The sequence below is a fragment of the Crinia signifera genome, chromosome 11 (assembly GCF_055691185.1).
Source record: "Crinia signifera chromosome 11, ASM5569118v1, whole genome shotgun sequence".
NCBI lineage: Eukaryota > Metazoa > Chordata > Amphibia > Anura > Myobatrachidae > Crinia > Crinia signifera.
In genome coordinates, this window is record NC_139227.1 from 85,342,819 (window position 1) to 85,368,404 (window position 25,586).

Here is a 25,586-nt window from a genome sequence, read left to right on the forward strand (position 1 = left end):
CCAGTGGAGCTTACAATCTATATTCCCTACCACATGTACACGCACACACATTTTAGGATTCAATTTTTTTGGTATGGAGCCAAATAACCTACCAGTATATTTTTGGATTGTGGTAGGAAACCAGAGAACCCGGAGAAAACCCATGTAAGCACAGGGAGAATATACAAACTGCACACAGTTAGGACCATGGTGGGAATCGAACCCATGACCTCAGTGCTGTGAGGCAGTAATGCTAACCATTACACCATCCATGAGGCCAAAATCATTTAAGCCAGAGCCAACCTTTTTCAATTACTACTGATTAATAAATATGGCCAAACCTGCCAGAATATCTACAATAAATGCATCTGGCAGTCTATTACATAAGCCACTGTCTCTGAATAGACTAATAGCATATGAAATCGCCAATGACCACTTTAATTTTTTTACATAAAAACTGGTGAATAAGAAAGCGGAGTAACCTGAATAATCAATCAAATTGATTAATCAAGTTTACTGTTTAATTATAACTAATAGAAACTGCCATTTCCCACGACACATGTGTTTCATATACTGTCATGTTACTATTGCAAAACAGTCTGAAAACTACAGAGGTTGGAAATGTGCTTCAGAGCCGCAATTATTGACCTTGGCATTACTGCTGCTGAAGATCTGCTGATCACATGGCTTGGCCCACAGTCCACAGAACATATGAAGAGACTCAGATCTGTCCACATTATAAATCCTGCAGCAGGCCTCATTGTTGCTTGGGAAAGGTTAGAATGAAGCTTTGGAAGTCCTGAAACCATAGAGAATTCTCTGTTCAAACGGTTGTGAAATTTCCCAAAGATATCCGGAAAGCACAATGAGAAATTCCAGAATCTCAGAGACTTACTCTTTGAGCTGCTCCTGGCCAAAGCAGATACTCACTTACCTGGCCTCTGCTCATGGGGTAAACTCAATAGTTTCCAAGCTGCCATACGGTATTGAAGAAAAGTGGACTACACTTGGGTCAAGATATGTGGAAATAAAGTCTCCTTTCCTACTTTTTTCTATTTTTTTTTTTTACGTTTTATTGTTTCCATTTTAAGATATCAATACATACAACAGGGGTGTACATTTCCCTGTAAACATTTTATACAAGACAATACATAACATACCAACAAACAACAAAAAAGAAAGAAAAGAGAAAAAAAATTACAAGTCTTGACAGTCAAGTTTACTTGATAGATATAGTCAGCTCTATACATTTGTATTTATACTTTCGGGGTAAAGAGGGCTGGAGAGGGGAAGGCAGAAGTTAGGTATGTCTCCTCGCTTTCCTGGTATCTAGGTTTCTCTCTAAGTTTCTCTTGGTGTCTTTCTATATTCATCTATATTTACTGGTGGTGTTATATTATTATCTGGAAATTCTCCCATTCCCTCCATAGGTTACATATTTTGGAGTTTTTTCTATTTCTGTGAGTTTGTCAAGAATATTGCAGAAACCAAGAATGACCCAAACTTCTCCTACAGTGAATCAAGTCATGCTGGTTCACCTACTTACAAGTATGACAGTCCAAACTCTAACTACAAGAATCACAGAATTCCAGTGTCAGTGAAATAGTTCTTCCCACACCAACATCAGCTCCTGACAAGAGCAACCAATGTGAAATGAAAACTCATAAGAAACAAAATCCCCTCAAGAAATGCATTGATTTCAGAAAGAAACCACTCCAGGAATGCAAGGAACTTCTAAAGGAATTTGTGGTATGATTCAGATGTTGTGCTTCTACTGAATATTTTGCTAAGAACTGTAAAACTGCTATGAAGTGCATAGAATGTGACCATGAGGACCACTCGCAGGCATTTCATCCTTCTCAACCCAATCCTACACCACCTGCACATCTCCCTCCTACACCAAAGCATGACGGGGAGATTGCAGATCAAACATCAAGTCCTACTACTATATCTTCTTTGTGCACTAAAGTTTGTGAGGAAGATCTTTGTGAAAAGTCTTGTGCAAAGATATGTCTAGTCAATGTATATCCCAAGAGACAGCCAGAAAAGACTTTAAGATGTGTATATCATTTTGGATGACCAGAGCAACCAATCACTCGCAAGTCGAGAACTTTTTGATCTGTTAAACTTAAAAGGAAATGCTTACAATTTGGGTACCTGTGATGAAATTACAGAGGCTTCTGGAAGAAAAGCCAGTAAACTGGTTGTAGCTTCTCTCAAGGACAAACTTGAGATACCCTTACCCATACTTGTTGAGTGTAACCAGATACCATCCAACAGAGAGGAGAGTCCAATACCCGAAGTTGCTCTTCATCACATTCACCTAAGACCTACATCCAATGAAATACCTACAGATGGAGCGCTTCTTATTCTTGCCCAGGGATCGCCAGAATCTGTCCGCTGGCGATCGCCTGCGGAGAGGCGATCCATCTGACTGGGACACACGTGCATCTCACACGCACGCGCGTCCCAGTTTCCTGTCGGCGGGGGGACGGGAACCCTGTCCGTCTCCACTTCAGGGAGACGGACAGGGTTAGGGGGGTGCGGCAAGGCGGCGAGGACCAGGGCGACCATCGGTGAGGCTGCGGGGACCTGGGTGGAGCCCTGTTGTAAGAGGACCCGCGCGCATCTTGTGCACGCTTCCCCTTACGGCGGCTTGCGGGGGATGGCGGATGGCGACTCTTCCGCCATCCCCTTCAAAGATGTCTCCCGCTCCTTCTGTAACTTCTGCACGGTAGAGACATTCTCAGGGTACATAAAGTCTGCCAACATATCAAAGGCCAAATGATGCTTCATTTGCCCAATGCCTTGAGCTAGGTTGGGTTATCTTAGACAATGTCTGCATAGAGAGGATGAAGAAGCCAACCAAGATTTCCTCACTTAAGACATACGTCTTGCCTAATGGTCGCAGCACTCATTTCAGCCATGCCTATATCATTATTGGGTGAAAGAGAAACTGGGCAGCAGTAATTTGCAGCATGACCATCAAGATAACATGAACATGATCTTGTCTTGGGATGACAGTCTTGGATCAATTGTGTTTAATTCAACAAGTGAGGACAGCAAGTTAGCATATGCAAGAGAAGATAAAGAATTTCTCAAGATATTGGACAAAGATTTTACTCAGGATGATTGCAGCAGCTCGGTAGCACCTTTACCCTTCCGCTTTCCAAGAGTGAAACTATCAAACAATCTACAGCAAGCAGTTGATTAGATCTCCCTTTTTAAAACAAACTCTAAAGGGGAAACCTGAGATGGAAAACATTTTGTGGATTTCTTGTAAAATATATTTCATAGAGATCACACAGAACCTGCTTCATCAACATCCAACCTTTGTGAGATATGGTTGTCACCTCCAAGATTCTTGTATGGTGATTTTTGCTTAACTCCTACCAATACCAACTACGAGCTGGTCGATCCCGAGTCCGACAAAGAAATTGGGCCCACAAGCTCTACACTCTACACTACCGTGACTACAAAACTGAAGCTGAATTCACATCATTTTGACCATTTCTCAAGTTGGTCATACTTATTAGGCGCTGCCGCTCACCTAATTCACACTGCTTACTGCTTTTCAAAGGACACTTTAACAGAGTGTCATGGTTCACATATCTTCAAGGAACTGCAATTAAGCAATTTCATATCTAACAATGGGTGCACCCTCATTCATCCCATATTGGAGGATCCTGGGAATGCATAATTGGAATCACATACAGAATCCTTGATTCAATGTTGCTGGACCACAAGTCATCTCTTAACCATGAAGTTTTAGTCACCATTCTTGCAAAAGTATTTGCCATAATTACTGCAAGACCACTTGTCCCAGAATCTTAAGGCTCTGATTCTCCAACCATTCTTATTAAAGAAGAAAGGAGCTGCTTCAATTCCTACTGAAATCTTTGACCACAATAACATTTACAGGCACCAATGGAAACATGTTCCACCTGTCCAATGTGTTTTGGCATCACTGGAACACATAGTATCTACATATGCTTCAAAATTGTCACAAATGGCAGATGTCCTTTGTTCTTTTGAAGGATAAAGAGGCCCATCACAATGACTGGCCAATGGGACTTCTCACCAAGGTTGTCATCAGTGATGATGGAAAGACTCGTAAGGTGGAGGTCAAAGTGACCAAAGGAGGCTCTGTCCGAGATTTCTTCTGTCCAATCACTGAATTAGTGCTTCTTTTTTAATGGAAGATTTCAGATAAAGATGTGCTTGGCTACTAGATTCATCTCATGATGGGAAGAAATTTACTTCAAACTTACAGCTATGATATACTATTGACACTTATTATTTGGATTACAGATGGAGTGCTACTCATTCAGGCAGGGACTGGTTTTGGATTCGCCAGCCGCCAGCCCCCTGCCAGCCAGCGGAAGGGGATGCACCTCCACAAAACGCGTGCACATCCCCTTCAACCGGAGCTCTTCCCGGGTCTCCACCACCTCGTCGCCATCCCCCATCATCGTCCCCCACCTCTCCGCTCCACCCCCTAACTCTGCCCATCTCCCTGAGGTGGAGATGGGCTGGGTTCCCATTCCCTGCTGACAGGAAACTGGGACGCGCATCTGTGTGGGACACTCGTGCTTCCAAGTCAGATGTAGCGTCCGCTCGCCAGTGGGGGTGGTCTGGCAACCTTTCTGGTGTCTCACATCTACAAGCGCCCTGTGTGGGAAGTGGGTGGGCAGCTGACATCCACTGACATCAGCTGCCCACCACCTGCACCTGCGACATCAGCCCATATCCATAGGAGCACCCTATGTTTTCATGGGAACACACATGAAAAGCTGGGTGTTCCTATTGGTGCAGCCCGTTGCCACCAGCCCCCGCCCGTGCTGCTAGCTGTGAACGGGATGGGGAACAAGCATTGTCGACCTAACGACCTTATACCCTCTTAATACTCTAAATATATCAACTTTAAATCTATGGGTGGCCATAGTTTAACTACAAATTGGCCACCCTCTATATAAAATAGATTTATTAAAATCTGATTCATCCAGGTTAGCCTAATTCAAGTTTATATATTAGTGCAGATATTGCATTGAACATTTGGTTTTTGGTTTCAATTTATTTTGAAACCTTGTATGCCTCCACAGGCATAATTTATATCAACAGCTTAAAACATAGGCCTGTATTCAATCCCGGACAAAATTTTCACCTCTCATGTTTGTGGGCAAATTGGATTTGCCTATTCAATCCTAGTGTTTATTTTTCGCCTTTTTGTGAAAACCGTGTGTACTGTATCAGCGAAATTGCTGCAAATTCATTTGTTTTGAGGAATTTGCAGCCGTTTTCACCTGTTTTGCTGCAGCTTTTGCCCATGCCGATGAAAATGTACTAAAAAATGGGCCTTAGGGCCTACATATTTCACTAAAGGGATGATATAAAAATAGTAATATTTACTCACTACTACAACCCAAAATAAAGAATGAAATTGTGGTTCCTTGTGTATCCAATACAAAAACACAAGTACAGTAATATATATCCAGGTACAGGTGCATTAAATGATCAAGATACATTTTTAAGGTAACAAATCTATTTTCTTACAGCTTTACTCACGGCAGAAAGATGGCGATCTCCACTCTATACACACACACTCTTCTGCACAAGCCTGGGCGTAAGCGGAGATCGCCGTACAGGAACAAGAACAATCTCCACCAATGTCACAAGAACACGTGTCTCTGACACAAGCTTCATAATATTTCTCTGGGTCAACCTGCAATAAAAATATCAGCATTAAAATTTAGTAAGGTAATTATATGATATAAAGGGGGGTAGTCAATCCCGGGTCACGACTGTTGGTACGTCCTGACAGCCGGTGCAAGTACCTCAACCGGGCTGCAGGATCAGAACCACACCAGAGTGGTGGGTGGCCCACCCATGGAGGTGTGGCCTGACGTCCCTAGGGGTCCGACCCTGAGACACTCCCCCGGAAGCGGTGCGCACCTGCCTCGGTGAACAGCCGATTCATGCTACTTCTCTGGCATATAAGGTCAGCATATGGAACTGTTCTGTTTATTCTTTTTTGCACTATCACTCTAGCACTTTACTACTGTCCGTCCTGATGAAAAGGCCATTGGGCCTTGAAACTTTGACATACTGTAATGTGACAACTTTTTTCTGCATCACTAAAAATGTATATTCTTTAAAGTCAGGAGAGTGCAGCTCATTATTCCCAGGGGACCTGGGGATGCTGTGTTCTACATTAACTTTCTAGTGAAGGCACCCTGGCAATGTGACACAGTATCCGAGAGTGCCAAACTTCAACATTGATATATATATATATATATATATATATATATATATATATATATATATATATATATATGTGTGCGCTGCAGATTTTATTAGGAGGTGCACTATCAAAGGGGTATGTGTGTGGCAACCACTGTTGTGCATGTCTATTACTGCCCATTTGGTGTGTCAATCAGGCGTGTCTACCATCATCTATTGGCACTCAGTACAATATAAAACGTCTCTCAGCCACAGCATAATCTCCTGCCTATTTCAGTTTTAATCTTCTCATTACTCTGTGTAACAGTAAAGGCAAATAAAGTAAAAAACATATATGGATGACGCAGGTATGTAGTGATATGACAATGGTCTAGTACAAATAATAATGCAAAACACGTAACTGATTGATGGGCGCTTCTTTTAATGGAATACAGTTCTAAAAAGCAAAAGTCTTTGGTAAAAGGTATTGCAGATATTGCTAGCGGCAGGGAGGTGTTTATAAGGTGGGAACAGCATTAGGGGGTGCGTGTGCACCCCTAACACTCAATGTGCGCACACCTATGTATATATATCTGGGCAGCACTGATGGTGTAATGATTAGCATTACTGCCTCACAGCGCTTAGGTCATTGGTTCAATTCCCACCATGACCCTTACTGTCCGGAGTTTGTATATTCTCCCCGTCCTTGCGTTGGTTTCCTCCGGGTACTCCGGTTTCCTCCCACAATCCAAAAATATACTGGTAAGCTAATTGGCTCCTAACAAATTAACCCTAGAATGTCTGTGTGTGCGTGTACATGTGGCAGGGACTGATGTGAATGTTCAACTATACTCTGTAAAGTGCTGCGGAATCTGTGTGCGCTATATATAAAAACTGATAATAAATAAATATAAATATATATATATATATATATATATATATATATATATATATATATCTGAGCTAGATACATTGGTATAGTACCTCACTGTGGCATTTAGCAAACACATCACTGATGATAATATTGCACTGCTTCTGGGCCCAGGAAATTCTGTATGGGTTGACAAGACATGGGTCTTTTGATATGTAAACTTCCGGGCATTCTGGGGACACTTTCCAGCTATCTCTGAACTGTTTCACATCTTCAACCACACATTCACTTCTTGTAGTGAAATCATTGTTGCTGTTGCCATCAAAGTTTCCACAAAGACCACAAACTTTTCCCTGGAGAGTAAAAAATCAGATAAATGCATCAGATAATCTATTAGACTTATACATGTTATACTCATTTGTCACTTTACACGTATTTAATACAAAATGTAATAAATGATAAAAAAAAATGTTCTTTAAGAGGTAGTGGGGGAAATATACTTATATATATTCGTATAAGCTAATTACGCCTATTTTAGGCATCTTCGTATTTTCGGCATTTACTATGCCGAAAATACGCCTATTCATATTTGTATTCATATGAATATTAATGTATACGCCATTGAAAGAATACAACTAGGAAGCACCATTCTTTCGAATGGTGATTCCTAATTTATGGGATATGGACGCTAAATGCCGGTAAAATATGCCTGGAAAATACACTTCATTTTCCAGCCGTATTTGCAGAAGCCTGGATGGATCAGTCAGATCCCTGCAGGCTTCAGTGTAAAAAAAAAATGGTGAAAAATAAATAAATAATTAAAAAAATGGCACGGGGTCCCTGCCCCATTAACATAACCAGTGCCAGGCTCAAAGAGCCGATCATGGTTTTAAAAAACCAGGGAACAAACCAAGTTGGGGTTACCTAGATTTTTTTAAACCAGCACCAGGCCCAAGGGCCGGACCTGGATCACAATATATGGTGGACAAAATGAGTAGGGGCCCCCTGTATTTTGTGAACCAGCCCCAACCAGCCAGCAGGGTATTTCCACAGCCGGGGGGAGACTTTTTATACAAGTCCCCCTGGCCAAAGCAATTGCCTCCTGACCGATCAGCCTGGGCAGGGATCCTGGGGAAGTGGGGACCCCCCCAATGAAGGGGTTTTACTTTCATTGTGTGTGTGTTTTTACTTTACTATTTGTCTTGTACAAGTTCCCGTGGGCCCTTTAATGCTCCACATTCTGGGACTTGTGGTTCTCCAAGTCCCTGCATGTGGTGCAGGCTTGCTGGGACTCATAGTTCCACAGTAATATGCAATAGTTTAATCTATTTTGTACATTACCATCGTCCTGGTGCCCACCTCCCAGGGACCCCGGGGACAGCCCCAGGCTTCAGCCTGGGCAGGTAAATTCTGGAGGGGGAGGACCCCTTTATTGGCTGACCAATCAGGGGGTAAATGTTTTGGCTTGGGGGACTTGTATAAAAAGTCTCTCCCCCCCCCCCCCCGGCTGTGGCATTACCCTGCTGGCTGTTGGGCCTGGTGCTGGTTCACAAAATACAGGGGGACCCTACTCATTTTGTCCACTGTATTATGTCAACCAGGACCGGCCCTGGAAAGTTTGGTGCTAAGTGGGCTGCTTCTGCCCAATGTATGACCAGTAATCATAAAGCACCATACTCATGGTTCTGTGTATTCCTCCATGTAATGAAGAGTCCCTGAGTGGTGAGGAGCTCAAGGTTACTGGGGTCCATCCCCTATGCAAAGCTGCCGCAGGCTGATGTGGTAGAAAGCTTAGGGGCAAGAGTTATTTATTGGATTTTCCCCCTATGTATATGGAGGTGGTGGCCATGGGTTACAAGGGCCCTTTATAGTGTATGCAGGTGCTAATGGTACCCCACATTTACCATCTCTGCAGTGCAGTGGTATCTCTTTACCCTCATGTAGTATACTTTAGTGGGTGGTCTGTTGTGTCTACTATAAGGTAGCTTAGTTATTTGAAAATTGGGTTGATTTGGTTGCACATGGCAGTGGAATCACCACACCTATTTTGAGCTCCAGTCCTTCATCTTTGTTAGGCGTGCCTGCAGCAATTCTTTTTCTCAGCATTTTTCAAAATGACCATGTCTCCAGACTTCTTTGGAGCTTCTAAAACCTGTAGCCATGGCCCCACATCCACTAAATTTGGATGTTCATCTTCCTGCAAAGAGCTCTCCAACCCTTTATCGGCTATGACCACCATCTGTAGATCAGTGTCACTGGCTGGTACTTTATCTCCATGGGTGGCTGTCCAAGTGCCTGACGTAGTGGCTGCCAAATTGTACAACAAAGTTGCATGCCCACAGCTTGTTCATTTTCAAAAATAGAAAGGGCCATGTGCTGGTCATATTTTGTTTCCTTTGGGTGTTCATAGCCCAATTTTTCATTCATCCCTCTATCACATTCATCTGCTTCTGTCTTTTTTGATGATTTTATGTCAGCTGATGTTGTGGATATTTCTGCAGGTGACCTTTATGAGGTCCTGGTGGATTTGCCTAATGTGCCCAGTAATCAAGAAGATGGTGACCACCATGTTTATACTGGTGATTCCATTGTAGACACTCAGCAATATGGCAGATAAACTGTACTGTATCTTCAAGCCTTTAAGAATGGACTCCTACCAGAGGGCCCTTCATGCTCTGGTCCTACACTGTCTATACCCAACATTCAAAAGAGACTATTTCAAGACTGAAATATTGTTTCATGCAAATATTCTCATGAGGATTTGATTAATAATTTATTATATCTTAATAACTAATCATTTTACAAAATGCCTTCCATTACAACTAATAAGTGACCACATAGACTATAGAAAGCATTTGGCATCTTCATGATTATTTTTAGTTTTCATTTATTTCAGGTTTCTGTTATTTGTTAATCATGTTTAATTTGAATAATTTTCACATTTTATATTATAAAAAATAAAAAGTTCCTTCAAATACAGTAATGTAAGGAATTCGAATGTATTTGTTTGCTTGCAGGATAAATACTGGCTGCTTTTGTGTGTAGTTCCAACTTGACAGACAGCTTTATTATGTACAAATTTGGATGCACCTCTTTTAAATCCAGGTAATTTTATGGAGATCAGATTCAGCAACTACTCATTTCAGCTTCTGATACCTACCTTACTCCCTACCTAAAAGCTAAGCATTGTCTTTTCTAACCTTTTTATCCCACGTATGAAATTTGTTCTTATACATAAAAAAATTTTGTTCATCATTCTTTCTTTTCACACTGTGTTTTTTTGTGCACTCTTTGTACCACCCTCATTGGATGAAATACATTTCCTTATCTGTTTTTATACATTATAACTCATAGTCTTATTATTCATAAACTTAAAACACACATTGCCGAGTTCCAAAATATCTTTAACTATATATGTGTATATGTATATATACTACATATATTCCAATTGAAAGACCGCACTCTCACTTATAATAGGCAACAGTGGAGTGCCCATAAGGGATGCATAGGGAGCATATGGACCCCTAACATAGTCCAATTCTCATTATGAGATATGGGCACTCGCCAGTATAACATAAAGATCCGTTTGTAATAAAATCAATGGTTGTGTTAGGAACCATTAATAATGGTTCAGTTCTGTTTTGTGTTCTGTTCAGTTTGTGTTTGGCATTTGACTCTCTGGTGGCCTCCAGTGGTAGGTCTGTGCCATTACAGCTCAGTATTCTGTGAAGTTAATTTATTCACAAGTCTGAGAGGTAAAGAGATTGTTATCACAGCTTGGGAGCTGCCTGGATCTCTCCCATGTAAAACTAATTACTTGAGCCATTCTTAAGGCATTCTCCTTAGCTCTGCCCTGCCAGTGATAGCTTCAGTTCCTGAGTCCTAGCTTCCTGTTACTTTTTGCAGGTAGCTGCTAGTTTCTGTTTCCTGTTTCCAGCTGGCCTCTGTCCGGTTACTGCTCTGGTAGGAGCTCACCAGCCATCTGTAGGTCTTTACTTCATTTCTCCCTGCACTCAGCCCAGTGTGCAGCCTTCCTGGCCTGTGTCAGTTCCAGCCTGCTTACTTTCAGTAGCAGAATCCTGCCTGTCTGCTCCAGCCTGTCAGTGCCAGGGGATTCTTCCCTGTGGTGGTTTCCTGTCTCTTCAGCTGGTTCCTGGTCTCGTGAGTACCCATGATAGGGGTCTGGTTTATTTCCTTATTACTTGTGGCTCTCCTGAGCATATCTTTATTTTCCCACCCTCTGCTTGGTGTGCAAGGGTGTCAGCAGTACGCTATATCCTTATTTGCACCGGAGCTGTAGCGGGCCTAGCTAGCTATTACAAACGTGGCGACTACAGGCGAAGCCTAGCATCCGCAGGAGTCAGTCATCTCACCTTGGGGGTCAACAGAGTCAGTGTAGTATATTGCTGTGGCTGTCCTAAACAGCAGTCACGGCTTCACACCCGAAACCATAACAGGTTGTTTATTGTATAGATTCCATCATTGTAATTTGGAAATAATTGCATAACCAATGTTCCCCGACGTTTTGGTCCGTCAGAAATGGACCTTTATCAAGGAGCATTAATTGGTGTAACACGATAAATAAGGTTCAGCATGGTGAAGACAGACCATCATGGTGGGTTGGTGAAGGACATGGGTCCTTCCTCTCACCGTGATGGTTTGGGTCAGAAAATACATAAAATGCAAAAACACTTTAACCCTTTGAGTGCCAACTTTGCTGTGAGAGATGTGCAAAATATCTGCAAAAAATGCCAGCTCTGATGTCGAAAGAATATGAATCACTTTAGTTATTGTCGGTAAATGACCTGGTCAATTAATTGAGGTTTTCTTGAACACTGCATCAAAAAAAGAACAGTCACTGTGAGAGCCACGTGGGCATTTTTAGCGGATATTTTTCACATCTCTCACAGCACGGTTGGCAATCAAATGGTTAACATTTAATTGGATTTATAGTTTACCTTAAATTGTTTGCTTAGGTGAATATATATGCTTGTCATTTTGTCCCATGTAAGAACTAGTCCATTCTTGAACTCTACGACTAGAAACAATCCCATATGTTCAAACTTGTAAGGTATCTCAACGTCACTTGATCTTTCCACAACCTCTATCTGTCCTTCCGTGAGAATTAAAATATTGTCCTAAATAAATACGACAAACTTTTTATTTGGTAAAACAGATGGATAACGGATATCTCAAAACAGCATAAACATATTATTTTAGGCAAAATTTTAGGAAAAGTCATATATCCACCATATCATTATACCTCCTGATATCTTGAAAGGAAACATTGGAATGCTCCCAAAAAGGGTGTGTGGCCTTGACAATAGCTTCGTAGCCATGCCATGCTAGCTTCGTAGCCATGCCATGCTCGCAACCATGTACCATTTTGGATGCAATTAGGTGTAGGGTTAATTTTAAGCTAGCATATGTCCATAAAAATGTCAACATTGTGTCAATGTCGATATTGGTATGTGATCTGGTGACATTTTAAATATGTCAACTTAATAAATGTCAACATTCTGGTTGAACATGTCGACATTATGGTCTCAACATTTTGAATATCAACATATTGTACAACTCCCTTGAAATTATGTTTTCAGCCCTCAGGATCAACATTATTTTGCAAGAATGCATCAGTATGACTGACTTTAAATACAATTAAAGCAGTGCTTTTTGCACTAATGATATTTGTCTTGGATATTTTAGAAACCTTCTAACTAATCTTTGTGGGCAACAACACCAAACTAATTTCCCCAATAATTAAAAGGTTTGCAATGTCTAAAAGAGCCATCCCAAGGCATAAGCAAACTAGGCAAATACCTGAGAGCAAGCATTCAAAGCCTAGCACCGGCTCAGATTTACTATGGGGCAGAATCCGCTGCCTGCTCTGCCTAGTGTGGGGTAAAGCCTAGTGTGATGACGATTGGGGCACGTTACTTATGATGCCACTCCACTTCCTTCAACAACAAGGAGCTCCCTCCTTTTTCCAGAAGGAGGGAGCCATCAAACACTTTCTTGCAAAATGCACCAACATTTTTATTTGTGGCTCCACAATATGCTGTCTTGGAATGTTAATAAGGAGCAATATGGTGTGGTGAATGGGAAAAAGGAGCAACAGACACTACTGTGTGTCATCATGGGCACTACTGTGAGTCATAAGTTGTATAAGGTAAAGTTGTACAACTTTGTAACATAAGATGAATAAGGGACACTACTGTATAGCATAACTTGTATAAGGTAAAGGGGTACTACTACTGTGTGGGGTTATGTGAATAAGGGATGCCAATGTATGACGTAATGTGAAAAAGGGACACTATAATATGATATGTAAATAAGATTGCACTACTGTGTGTAGCTTAATTTGAATTGGGTGCACTATTGTGTGTAACCCCTTCCCAGCAAGCGCACAGACTTTTATTATGGTGCTCAAATTTGTTGCACCCTGTTCCTACTGGCACAGGGTACCAAGTTGAAGATTGCTATGAATAAGTGGTGTTGGGTAGTGCTTTCTGCTGTTGCTGGATGATGGGTTCTGTGCTGGTAGAGGGGTGCTTGATCAGAGACACCACCAGCACCCCTGCTATGGGGCAGCAGCCAAACTCTTGCCTATGAAATACAATTAATTAAGGTCAGCTTTGATGTCAAATATATAGTACAACCTTACTTTGGAATATATATTCTAATATTAAGATCCATAATCCCTTGCACAGCCATCATTTGTACAGTACATTATCTTTTAGCACTTTTTAGAAGGAATTTATATATCATGCAATACTCACTTCCACATACACGGTTATTGACTTAGAGCAAGATGTTCCTGTTGTCCCACAGGGTACGTTCTCAGAGATAACTTTAAAGGTTCCTTTGTTTAAATCATCAATATTGCAGTAATCCTAAATTAGTATACAAAAAATGTTGTAAAATGTATTGTACATGGTGTCTAATGACTTCTCATTGGAAGTTTCTCACTGTACCTGAACCAATGTATATTCACAGTCTCCATTGATTGTATAGCGTTTATTGTCAAAGGTTATACAATGACCTTCTCCATATACAGTGCATATTCCTTCTTTTTCTATAATGTCACACTCCCAAGTTTTATTCCGGCATACACTGTAGAAATATCAATAGTGTACAGTATTTCTTAGCATAATAACTTATTTCAATGTAAAATATAACATACACAGAAAAATACTGCAAATAAATAATTTAAAGCTACCTATCTAATATTAATATTATTAGTGTCATGCTGTTTGTCTGAGCAGTAAATATCATAACCAAATTAAAGGTCTTGGTTTGTAGATTTGGAGAAAAATATTGGCACTGCTGTAATTTGCATCATTTTGGAGTTATGTTACAAAACATCCACCTGCCATTTACAGTGCATCACCATGGTTCTCTGGAAAATGTGACATTCGGTGAACTTTCCTGTGCACATGCTGGCTGGTATGGAACATGTGACCTGCTGGGTGATGAGGAAATGGTGACATTTATTTGAAACCTCCCATTAAGGAGGGATTATTCAAAATTAGATTTTAAACAAACCTTTGCCCTGTTGAAACTGGGCACATGATCTAATTTAGTGTTTATTCTAGCACCCGCTATCTTTGAAAACCCATGCAGTTTCTCTTCCCTGCCTGGGGTGTCACTGTCTGCAGTGGTGTTTCTGGCAAGCATATCTATCCATCTTCGTCAGGAGGTGTGGTTAACTCAGGTACGTATCAAGCTTTTATACTTTATCCTATCCACAGGTGCCGTCATTATACCATTAAATATTTGTTGAAGGCGCTGGCAAGCATTTAACAACATCAATTATAGACAAATTTACAATCATATATCAGGCAGGCTGACACCTGGCAGCAAATATATACACATCCATCAATTTTTATAATACATCAATTTCAGGATAAAAATACATAGATAAAAAACATATGTATATACATATATAATAAATAGAAAAACTACAAAAATACAAATATATCAAAAGCTAAAAAACAGTTAATAATGTATATGAAATCTGGTGCCGGGTCTCAGTCTGTAACAACAAAAAACACATTAGCAGCAGAAATATTCAAACACTTATATCATGCAGTTCTGCAGTCTTAACAATATTAGAAATATGTCCATTTGGTAGGTCCTATGCCTATTTAATTGAAAACCCGGTACTTGTGTATTTTGGCGGCGCCCCCGATGTCCATCGTACGATGAACGGATCGCATTGCATCGCATGCCATGTACCCGATGGCATGCGATGCGATGCAACGCGATTTTGACCCCCTATACGATAAAAAATCGTTTAAGCACCCTAAAGGGAGCTTTTGAGCACCCTAATGGGTGCTTACAATATTAAATGCACCCCCACGCCACCCCCCCACTATAAACGTGAACCCGAAGCGTAGCGAGCGCAGCGAGCCCACGAGGTGCGGCGGTACGCGTCCTACGACCTTTTCATTCCCCCACTATCCACATCGACGTGGAGTTGAGAATAGAATAGTGTGGCAAGCCCGAAGCGTGGCGAGCGCAGCGAGCCCCGCGAGGGGACGCGGATACCTTCACAGGTAAACGCGTCCCATCGCGGGCTTCACAGGTATCCGCGTCCGCTCACCACGCTTCGGGCTCGGTGGCTCGCTGCGCTCGCCACACTATTCTATTCTCAACTCCACGCCGACGTGGATAGTGGGGGTATGAAAAGGTCGTAGGACGCGTACCGTCGCCCCTCGCCACGCTTCGGGTTCACGTTTATAGTGGGGGGGTGGCGTGGGGGTGCATTTAACATTGTATGCACCCATTAGGGTGCTTAACATTGTATAAGCACCCATTAGGGTGCTTATACAATGTTAAATCGCATCGCATCGCATCGTATGGCATTGTATGCCATGTACAATGGCATACAATTTGAAAATTGTATGCCATCGTGCACTATCGTACGATATCGCGTCGCATCGCATACCATCGTATGCGTTATGGTATGCGATGCGATGGGCGCCGCCAAAATACACAAGTACCGAAAACCCTGTAAATATAACGGTGAGCAGCATTCTTATAAAGACAATAGCCTAAGCAATTTTTTGGCATGTATATATACATGAATAGCAGCATACAAAGACAATAAAGAGAAAATAGAGAAAATAAAGGCAGGGTCAATTCTAATATTAATGAGATATGTCAACATAATAAGGTCGACACCACCACTGTGAACACAATGTCAGATCGCAACTTCTTATCAGCCCGAGGCACAGAGCACAGCTCAACAGTGTCCTTCGGACCAGACAGCTGACGATACAAAGACATCGATCAATCACAGGAAGGGGGTGATGTCGCATCCCTCATTTAAACCCCACGGGGCCATAGTTCCTAGCGTGTAAATCCAGAATGTTTCTCTTTTACTTAGTTTTTTCTGGATATCCCCGCCACACTCATCCAAAGTAACACGCTCTATCGCTTTAAATGTTAAATTATACACATTGGAATCACAACAGTTCATAAAGTGTCTGGGTACGCTATGTAGGACAACCTTATTCTTTATGCTTCGAGCATGTTCTAAAATACGCAATTTTAGTTGCCTCTTAGTTTTGCCCACATAGCGTCTCCCGCACCTACACTTTAAGAGATAGACCACATTAGTTGTGGTACAACACATACGGCTTTTAATCTCTAAAAACTTACTGTTATCATGGTTGTAAAATTTGTGTCTATCACGACTAGCATGTCGGCAGATTTTACATTTATTACATGGGAAAAAACCTTTGGTTGAGCACAGCCAACCATTACTGCTTTCAGATTTTAGAACAAAAGGTTTTTTCCCATGTAATAAATGTAAAATCTGCCGACACGCTAGTCGTGATAGACACAAATTTTACAACCATGATAACAGTAAGTTTTTTGAGATTAAAAGCCGTATGTGTTGTACCACAACTAATGTACACATTTAAAGCGATAGAGCGTGTTACTTTGGATGAGTGTGGCGGGGATATCCAGAAAAAACTAAGTAAAAGAGAAACATTCTGGATTTACACGCTAGGAACTATGGCCCCGTGGGGTTTAAATGAGGGATGCGACATCACCCCCTTCCTGTGATTGATCGATGTCTTTGTATCGTCAGCTGTCTGGTCCGAAGGACACTGTTGAGCTGTGCTCTGTGCCTCGGGCTGATAAGAAGTTGCGATCTGACATTGTGTTCACAGTGGTGGTGTCGACCTTATTATGTTGACATATCTCATTAATATTTGAATTGACCATGCCTTTATTTTCTCTATTTTCTCTTTATTGTCTTTGTATGCTGCTATTCATGTATAAATACATGCCAAAAAATTGCTTAGGCTATTGTCTTTATAAGAATGCTGCTCACCGTTATATATACAGAGTTTTCAATTAAATAGTTATAGGACCTACCAAATGGATGATATAAGTGTTTGAATATTTCTGCTGCTAATGTGTTTTTTGTTGTTACAGGCTGAGACCCGGCACCAAATTTCATATACATTATTAACTGTTTTTCAGCTTTTGATATTTTTGTATTTTTGTAGTTCTTCTATTTATTATATATGTATATACATATGTTTTTTATCTATGTATTTTTATCCTGAAATTGATGTTGTTGGATGTGTATATATTTGCTGCCAGGTGTCAGCCTGCCTGATATATGATTGTAAATTTGTCTATAATTGATGTTGTTAAATGCTTGCCGGCGCCTTCAACAAATAGTTAATGGTATAATGACGGCACCTGCGGATAGGATAAAGTATAAAAGCTTGATATGTACCTGAGTTAACCACACCCCCTGACGAAGACCGTAGTCGAAACGCGTTGGGCGTGGCTTATTCCTGCTGACGGAGTGACATCCTTTCTTCCACTTCTGGTCTGCAGCTGAGCGGCGGTGCCCTGTACATCCTGGAAGGCTCCACGGTGACTGAGTTTCTACTAGGCTGGCAAGCATATCTAATTAAACTTTCAATGTACGTGAGCCTTATTGTACAGTAAAATTGTCTTTGATTATATGCTCATAGTCGCGTCTCTTCTCTTGTTTTTTTGCACTTATATATATATATATATATATATATATATATATATATATATATATATACATTTCCTGGTTTGGATCTCACACAGCACACTTCACCCTACCACGGCTAAAGTCTGTATTGTGAAACCTATACTTGATAATTTTGTGAAAGAGGATCTTATACATTGGTGGCGACTTATTCAAATTCTGGTCAGCCCTAAACATCGAAGTCAGTCTAAGGACCCTATGGATCACAAACTTGAGAAAAAGAAAGGTTTCTACTGTCCGTATTGCCCCTGATGAAGTCACGTGTGTGACGAAACGCGTTGGGTCACTTGTGTTTCTGACATCTGACAACTGTGAACAAAAGAATCATTGTGCTGATCCAAATGGACATTTTGAAGTGTTATTAAATTTATGTTTTTATCAAAAATTGCTCTCTTATTGGGGAGCGCCCTCTGAACACCCATTGTTGCATTTCTAAACCCCAGGTCCCGTCTAACAGGGGACCTCTCAGAGGTGCTGCTCCATTTTATATTTGGGGTACCCTTTCTTTTTCTATATATATATAAATGTATATATATATATATATATATATATATATACGTCCATATGTTCTGGCACTCACTGATAATGGAGGTAACTGCTCCCATTGCTATCCTCATATTGGGACTACATGTACCATGTCTCCCATATAGACTGCAGATAGATGGCGGCACTTGGGATAAATAAGCCTGGTCTTATGCCAAGGTTTCAATGCTAGTGTACATTTGTCAGGGCGTTACAAAATGAACATGAATAACTCACAATTTAAGTGCTCTCTCTCCCCCCACCCTCGGCGCCTGCGGGAGCCGTGCGGCAGCGTTGCAGCGGCGGCTGCTCATGATGACGTCACCAAAGTGCACCCGTCACCATAGTTACATATGTAAAGTGCGTTCACATCAAAGAAGGGAACATGCTGCTAAACAGTACTGACAAAGTGTGGCCGTACTGTTACCTACAGCATAGATGATGTGCCTGTAGATATTTATGGATAGAGCTTGCTTGGAGTAAGATGCCTATACAGATATTTATTTAGATTGCAGAAAGCATCCATAAGAGATGCCTTCATTAAGCCATCTAGGGGGCGATGGCATCTAAAAGGGCAATCCACCTGCTTTCACATTAGATAAGTTTTAACCCCCTATTTCCACCCCTAACCGAAGGGAGGATGATATCTATCATGCGGTAACATAATGAATTATAGGATGTTTGAGTGCCGAGAAATGGTGAGCAACTGGTTGCTCGCTGGTCCCTTTCTCAACGGCTTGTCGGATGGCCCACCGATGGGCAGCCATTCTGTCTTTGAATCTACACTCTGTTTTGCTGATATAAACTAGGCCGCATGGGCATATATGTTGATACACCGGAAACTGGCTGGAGTGAGCGGCAGAACGTGATGACGTTGGTCTGCGCTGCCTGGTGAGAATCCGTAAGGGCGCACCTGATGACGTCACAGATGACGCGAAGCATTAACGGGAACGCCCACGATCGGAGAACGCTGGTGAGTACCCTTAAGTGGGTGTGCCTTTTAGTAAGGTGGGTTTTCCTTGAGTATTTATTTGTTTCATATTTTATTTTCCTAGATGCCAGAACTGCACTTTTTGCTACCATTTAACATATTTCCCAGTTATTACAAGAACAGAATATACTTACCAATTTTCACAATGAAATATTGCTGTTTCTCCTGGTTGATAACTTATTCCATGGTGAATACAGGGACATTCTTCCTCTCTTATGCACGTTCCATTTTCACTTAGACGTAATCCCTCTGGGCACATACAGCCTGATGCGCACAGTGGGCTGTACTGTTATGGCACCATGATTGAGAATATGGATATAGGGAAATAATATATCATACAAATATTACATAAGAGAGGCAATTAACATTACATAACTACAGTATATAACTAGTGTTCATTCTAGCAACCTTCATCTACCGAAACCCATGCAGTTCCACTTCCCTGCCTGGGGTGTTGCTGTCTGCTGTGGGGCTTCTAATACATTGTGGTCTGTATTTCTGCATTACTATCCAGACCAGAGCTGTACTAGAAGCACCACAGCAGGCAGCGACCCCATGCAAGGAAGAGGAACTAGACAGGTTTTGGAAGATGCAGGGTTGCAGTATATGATGAATACTAATAGAACTATATCAACTGGAAAGTGCTTCCTTGGTAATTTAATTTTTTTTTTTTTATAATCTTTGTATTAGAGTTTTCAATAAAGAATGAATATTACATCAATTCAGATATTATGTCGGCATGGTAAAATAAGGTCAACACAATTATACATATACATGAGCTATCAATGATCTTAGTGAATGAACATTTTTGGTATATGTTCTACGTCAAGAACCATTTCTCGCTGTGCATGAGGTGTTACAATATCCACGGAGGGCATTGAGTTGCTATCTGTAGATTCCTACACAAACTAAAGGTAACAAGATCCCCAATCAGAATGTCTGAGCATTAGTCTCAGTTAGCTGTGGTAAGCTTATGAGGAGAATGAAGAAAATAGATTGTTGTAATCATCCTGAAGAAGTCTGTATGGAATTCCAATACCTTCTGTTTATCTTATGACCAGAGGCCAACATCTAGGGATTCTAGGAGTTTCAATGTAAACAATATACCCTTACAGTAGTAAGATTGAGTATCTTACTGTATATCAGCAAATGCAATAATTACAGCAATAATTGTGATAAGTTTTAGCAGGTTAATGTAATCTGACCCATTGTTATAATAGAACAATTAAACCACATCGTAGTTAAACTAAGGAATGATTTAAACATTAGTTAGACACAAGGACATAGGTAAGAACATAGAGGGTAATAATAATTAGGGATGGAAGAGAGATAAAAAGGGGGGGAGGGGAGCGACCAAGACATCCGGAATAATTGAAGTAGAGTACTTGATAGAGTGTAACCAATAGAGAATAGATCACGTAGCAAAACCATGGACTTAGTATTTTTGGTGAGTGGCGTGTTTCCATTCTTTATGGATTTGAGTTTGAACATCGGGGTCTAGAGTATCGACGAAGAGTCCCCATTTTTTGAAGAAGGAGGGGTTTCCCTTTATCTGAGTTGGCAGTCGCAGATTTTCTATCGAAATACATGAATTGCAGTAATTTGTTATGTACTCCAGTGACCGTTGGTGAAGATTTGTTTAGCCAATGAGTAAGTATGTCAGCAGCTGGATGATATTTGATTGATTGTGACCCAGATTCCAATTAGAGAAGTTGACTAATAGGCAAGCCACAGGGTCCAGGACCACTTGTAATTGATATGTGCTGTTAATGTAGTATGTGAGCTTTTTCCAGAATTTTTTGATGTATCCACATTCCCAAAAACAATGAAAGTATAAGGCAGAAGTAATACTCCACTTAGGGCAGTGCCCTGTATTAGAGTCAGCGAAATGTGCATAACGAGCAGGTGAAATGTATGTCATGTGTATGGTGCAGAAGTGCGTTTCTTGTAAATAAGCAGAGCTTAAAATTTTCATAGTGTATTCGTCGTTTTTACTAATAATTTGTGAGGAGTATGTAACGCGTCATTTGAGTAAATATTTTTCCCCACCTATTTTCTGTAGTTGTATCCGTCAACATGGTGTCGAGGGCCCCAATTCGATATTTGGATATGTGTGTCAGGAATAGGGGTTGCAGTCGAGACATGTAGGTTTTCATGTAGGGGACATAGGTAGTGTCTGAGTTGTAGATACATGAAAAACTGTGTGGGATGTTATATTTGGTTTGCAGTTGAGTGAAAGATAGACTATGACCGCCCGGGTCAAAGACCTTGGAGGAGTTTGAAATTCCTATATCATGCCAATGTCTGAAGGTTGTGTTAGGGGTGGCGGAAATGCTGGGTTGCCCCAAATGGGAAAATAACTGGTATGTAACAGGTTTCTAATTAAGGTTTTGTTGACTGATACACAAGCCATGTATATGTCTTTAAAAAGTGGGTTTAGTAGTATGGTTTGGTCTGTCTTTTTTAGTATGTAAAAGGCCACTCGGGGAGAAGGGGTGGAAGTGAGCCTCATCTAGTCTGGAGTCTGTGTAGGAGTTGTTGTCCGTCAGCCAATCAGCAATACATTGGAATGAAGTTAAAGTGTTATACTGTATACTGAGAAATTAGGTAAACCGAGTCCCCCAGCCCGTTTTGGGGCCAATAATTTACTGAGGGCAAGTTTACTTTTTTTCCTTTCCATAGGAATTTAGTAACAATTTGTTAAGTTTGCTCAAATCTGCCCTAGATAAACTAAGAGGAAGTTTCTGCATCAGATAAAAAAGTTTGGGGAAGATAATGCTTTGGATCACAGCTACTCTACTAAAAAGGGACAGTGGGAGCAGTGTCCATCCATCAAGTGTTATAGATATTTTGTTTATCACTGGGGAGTATTTTTTCTGGTATAGGTCTGACAAAGCTGCGGGGACTCTGATTCCCAAGTATTTTATATCTTAGGATGTAGTAGTGAACGGAAGGGAGTCTATGTATTTGTAGAGGTGTCTGTGTTGGGGAAGTAAAGAATCTCAGATTTGGAAAGGTTAATGCGGTAGCTGGCGACAGAGCCAAATGAAAATATAAGGCGTAGTATTTCAGGGATGGTGGATGAGGGGTTAGAGATAAAAAGGAGCATGTCGTCGGCATATAAAGACAGACGGAGCTCCTTGTTACCGACCATTATTCCCTTGTATATCTCAGATGTTCTCAAAGCAATAGCCAGGGGTTTGAAGGTGATAGCAAAAAGGAGGGGAGAGAGGGGGCAGCCCTGCCTCGTGCCCTTTTTTATAAGAAAGGTGTTAAGAGTTTACCTTTACTAGCTATTTGGGTGTGAGGAGATGAGTATAAACATTGGAGTATTTGAATGAACTGATCTGGGAAACCGAATTTGTAAAGGGTATTATATAAATGGGGCCACTCTATGAGATGAAATGCTTTTTCAGCGTCTAATGAAAGAATTCAATTATTTGAGGAGGGGGAAGAGTTGGAGGTGGAAGTGTAGACTGCCATAAGAATCCCCTTAACACTATGATTATGCCTTTGGGTTTGGGGACAGTAATAAAGTAGACAGAGATGGCCATGATGTCTTCACTTTCAATAAGAAAACCGAAGATTTTGCACAATTAATGGGAATATACACAAATATCCCCATATGGCAGGTATCAAATAAATACACCTGTAAATGGAGATTCTCTGACCATGTCATAGCATGCTTACTGTGATTTACAATTCACCACCATCAGTGACAGCTCCAGAGATTGGGGCTGCAGCACAATACAAAATTCAAAGAGGAGAGAACCACCAACTGCTAGTGAGCCAGTTTGGAATTGTGCCTCCCCTATTTGAATTTTGAACTGTGCTGCAGATCTCCCTCTGCAGCCGCCACTGACCGCAATACAAAAATGGGAGGGAGATCCAACTTTAACTCCCTTAAATAGGCATTCACATATCCTATACTCAACATTCCATTGGATCAAACCAAATGCACCAAACACGATAATTCAGTCACATGCCCACAATCCCAAACACCACCTTGAGGTTTAATCTTACTTAGGATTATTCAGCCTTTCATTCTTCAGTCATTCACTCAGCATTTTTCAGCATCAGTGTGAACAGGATGCAGCCAGCATCCTGAAGGTCAGTATGGCAGATTTCAGTTTAGTGATGCCGGCATCCTGACTGCTGTGTAAACAACAGCACTGCAGCTTCTAAAGAATAGGGCAGTGTTAGGGTTAGGCCCCTACCAGGGAGGGTTAGGGGGGAAGAATGAGGGTAAGTATACTTTCCTAATCCTTGTTGGGATTTCCTCCTTTGGGATGCCGGCATCAGTATTCTGATTGTTGTGTGAACAATCAATTTCTTGACATTAAGTCCCTGCAGTTCTCTAACATATTAATAAGCAATATCTTTCAATTACCTTGTTATGGGGCATACACATGGATTGATTTAAGCCCCATCTCTTAGTGATCTGACCCATAGCTATAACGATGCACTGGCCATCGCCCACAGATATAGCGCATGCACTGTCTATCCTTCTTGATCGCTCAGCTTACATCGTGGGCGCATCGCTTGTGTGCCGTGATCTGTGCTGAGCGATCTGTGCTGAAGCACCTTGCTCAACACGAAGACTGAGGCGTCCCGTGTGTATGGGGCTTAAAACTAATTTTACAGTAGCAGCAATGAATCTTTGTGTACCCTCAGTAGATGTCTCTGCCGGTGAATGGTGCTCTTTGTAAATTAAACACAAGGAAGAGTGCATTTACTGTGCTGAATTAGCCAAGAATAAACTGCATACTCACGCACTGTGCTTTGGATGTGTGACAGGTCTGAGGACACTGTGCTCCCATAGCATTTGAATCAGCCATTTCACAATCAAAGTAAATCATTGGATATGGACACACTAAAATAAAGACATGAACACTTGTATTAACAAATGTAATAGAAATGTATCACTTCACTAGTCATCAAAAATAGAATGATATATTTCACTACAATGATTGTGGTACAATTTTTTTTTCATTCATATTTAAAAGAAACAAGTATACTACACAGTTATCTGTGTACTCTATTGCCCCATTCACACCAGCCTTTTTTTCGGGTTGGCCTCGGGAACAACCCGGGTGTAGTGCTGGTGTGAATGGGCCCGGGCAAAAATCCTTGAAGCAATGCCCTAGCATTTCAACCCTGTTAGCTACCGGGGTTGTACTGTACAGTTACTAAACTAATCTAATGACAGTAAATATCATGAACCAAAAACATAACAAAAAACATAAACAGAGATATGCCAGTCGCACTGGATATGTAATATGAAATACAGTTAGTAACCCCTCGTAAACAGATATTATCTATATTAGTTTACTTGTTTTTACATTCGTTGTGGATAGAAAATGGGGGTGCTACCACAGACACAAAATTGAGCAAGTTAAAGAAGAAAAGGATGGAATGTCACTGGGTGGTGCACATAAGAAGAAAATTTAAATAAAATGTAACCTTTATTAAATACTAGAATAAAAACGTTGCGAAATTATGACATACAATACACAAATGACAGGACAATACAATGGCATGTATTCAATGCTTTTTGCGAGTCAGGCTCACTGTTCGCTCCTGCATGTCACCGTGACCTCGCTGAAGCACTCACCACTTTTAATCATCTCCTCCTTTCTGTCTGTCTCCTTATTCAACGCTTCTGCAGCTCACCATCCCTTTTTGCGAACTCTGCATAATTATGCGAGGGGAAAAGGGTGAGCTGTAGCAGGAGAGATCAGGTTTCTCCTGCTCTCCACGTGAGGTGTGCAGACTTGACTTGTGTTTGAGCAGGGTGTTTGGGGGATCTGTGGATCTTGGCTTCTGAACAGGTTTAAGGTTAGTGTTTTGTGCAGTGTTTTTATTACAACACATGGCTGTGTGACAATTTTAATTGGGTTTGTGGCTGCAGACTGGTGCTGTGTATTTTGTCCTCATTTATTCTTATTATTGTG

The 25,586-nt window shown here is 41.1% G+C and overlaps 1 protein-coding gene across 1 annotated transcript in view; it reads right to left on the bottom strand.

The window, feature by feature from the left end:
• The window catches only part of LOC146045091 (mucin-2-like), a 71,015-nt gene extending 51,124 nt beyond the window's left edge, over positions 1 to 19,891 (bottom strand). Inside the window, exons 1-6 of the mRNA XM_083163774.1 lie at positions 19,767 to 19,891; positions 14,044 to 14,182; positions 13,849 to 13,962; positions 12,028 to 12,207; positions 7,183 to 7,422; positions 5,545 to 5,701 (exon numbers count right to left, since the gene is read on the bottom strand). Coding sequence (XP_083019900.1) covers positions 5,545 to 5,701; positions 7,183 to 7,422; positions 12,028 to 12,207; positions 13,849 to 13,962; positions 14,044 to 14,182; positions 19,767 to 19,891 — 955 coding nt within the window. The remainder of the gene's footprint in view (positions 1 to 5,544; positions 5,702 to 7,182; positions 7,423 to 12,027; positions 12,208 to 13,848; positions 13,963 to 14,043; positions 14,183 to 19,766) is intronic.
• Positions 19,892 to 25,586: the final 5,695 nt, after the last annotated feature.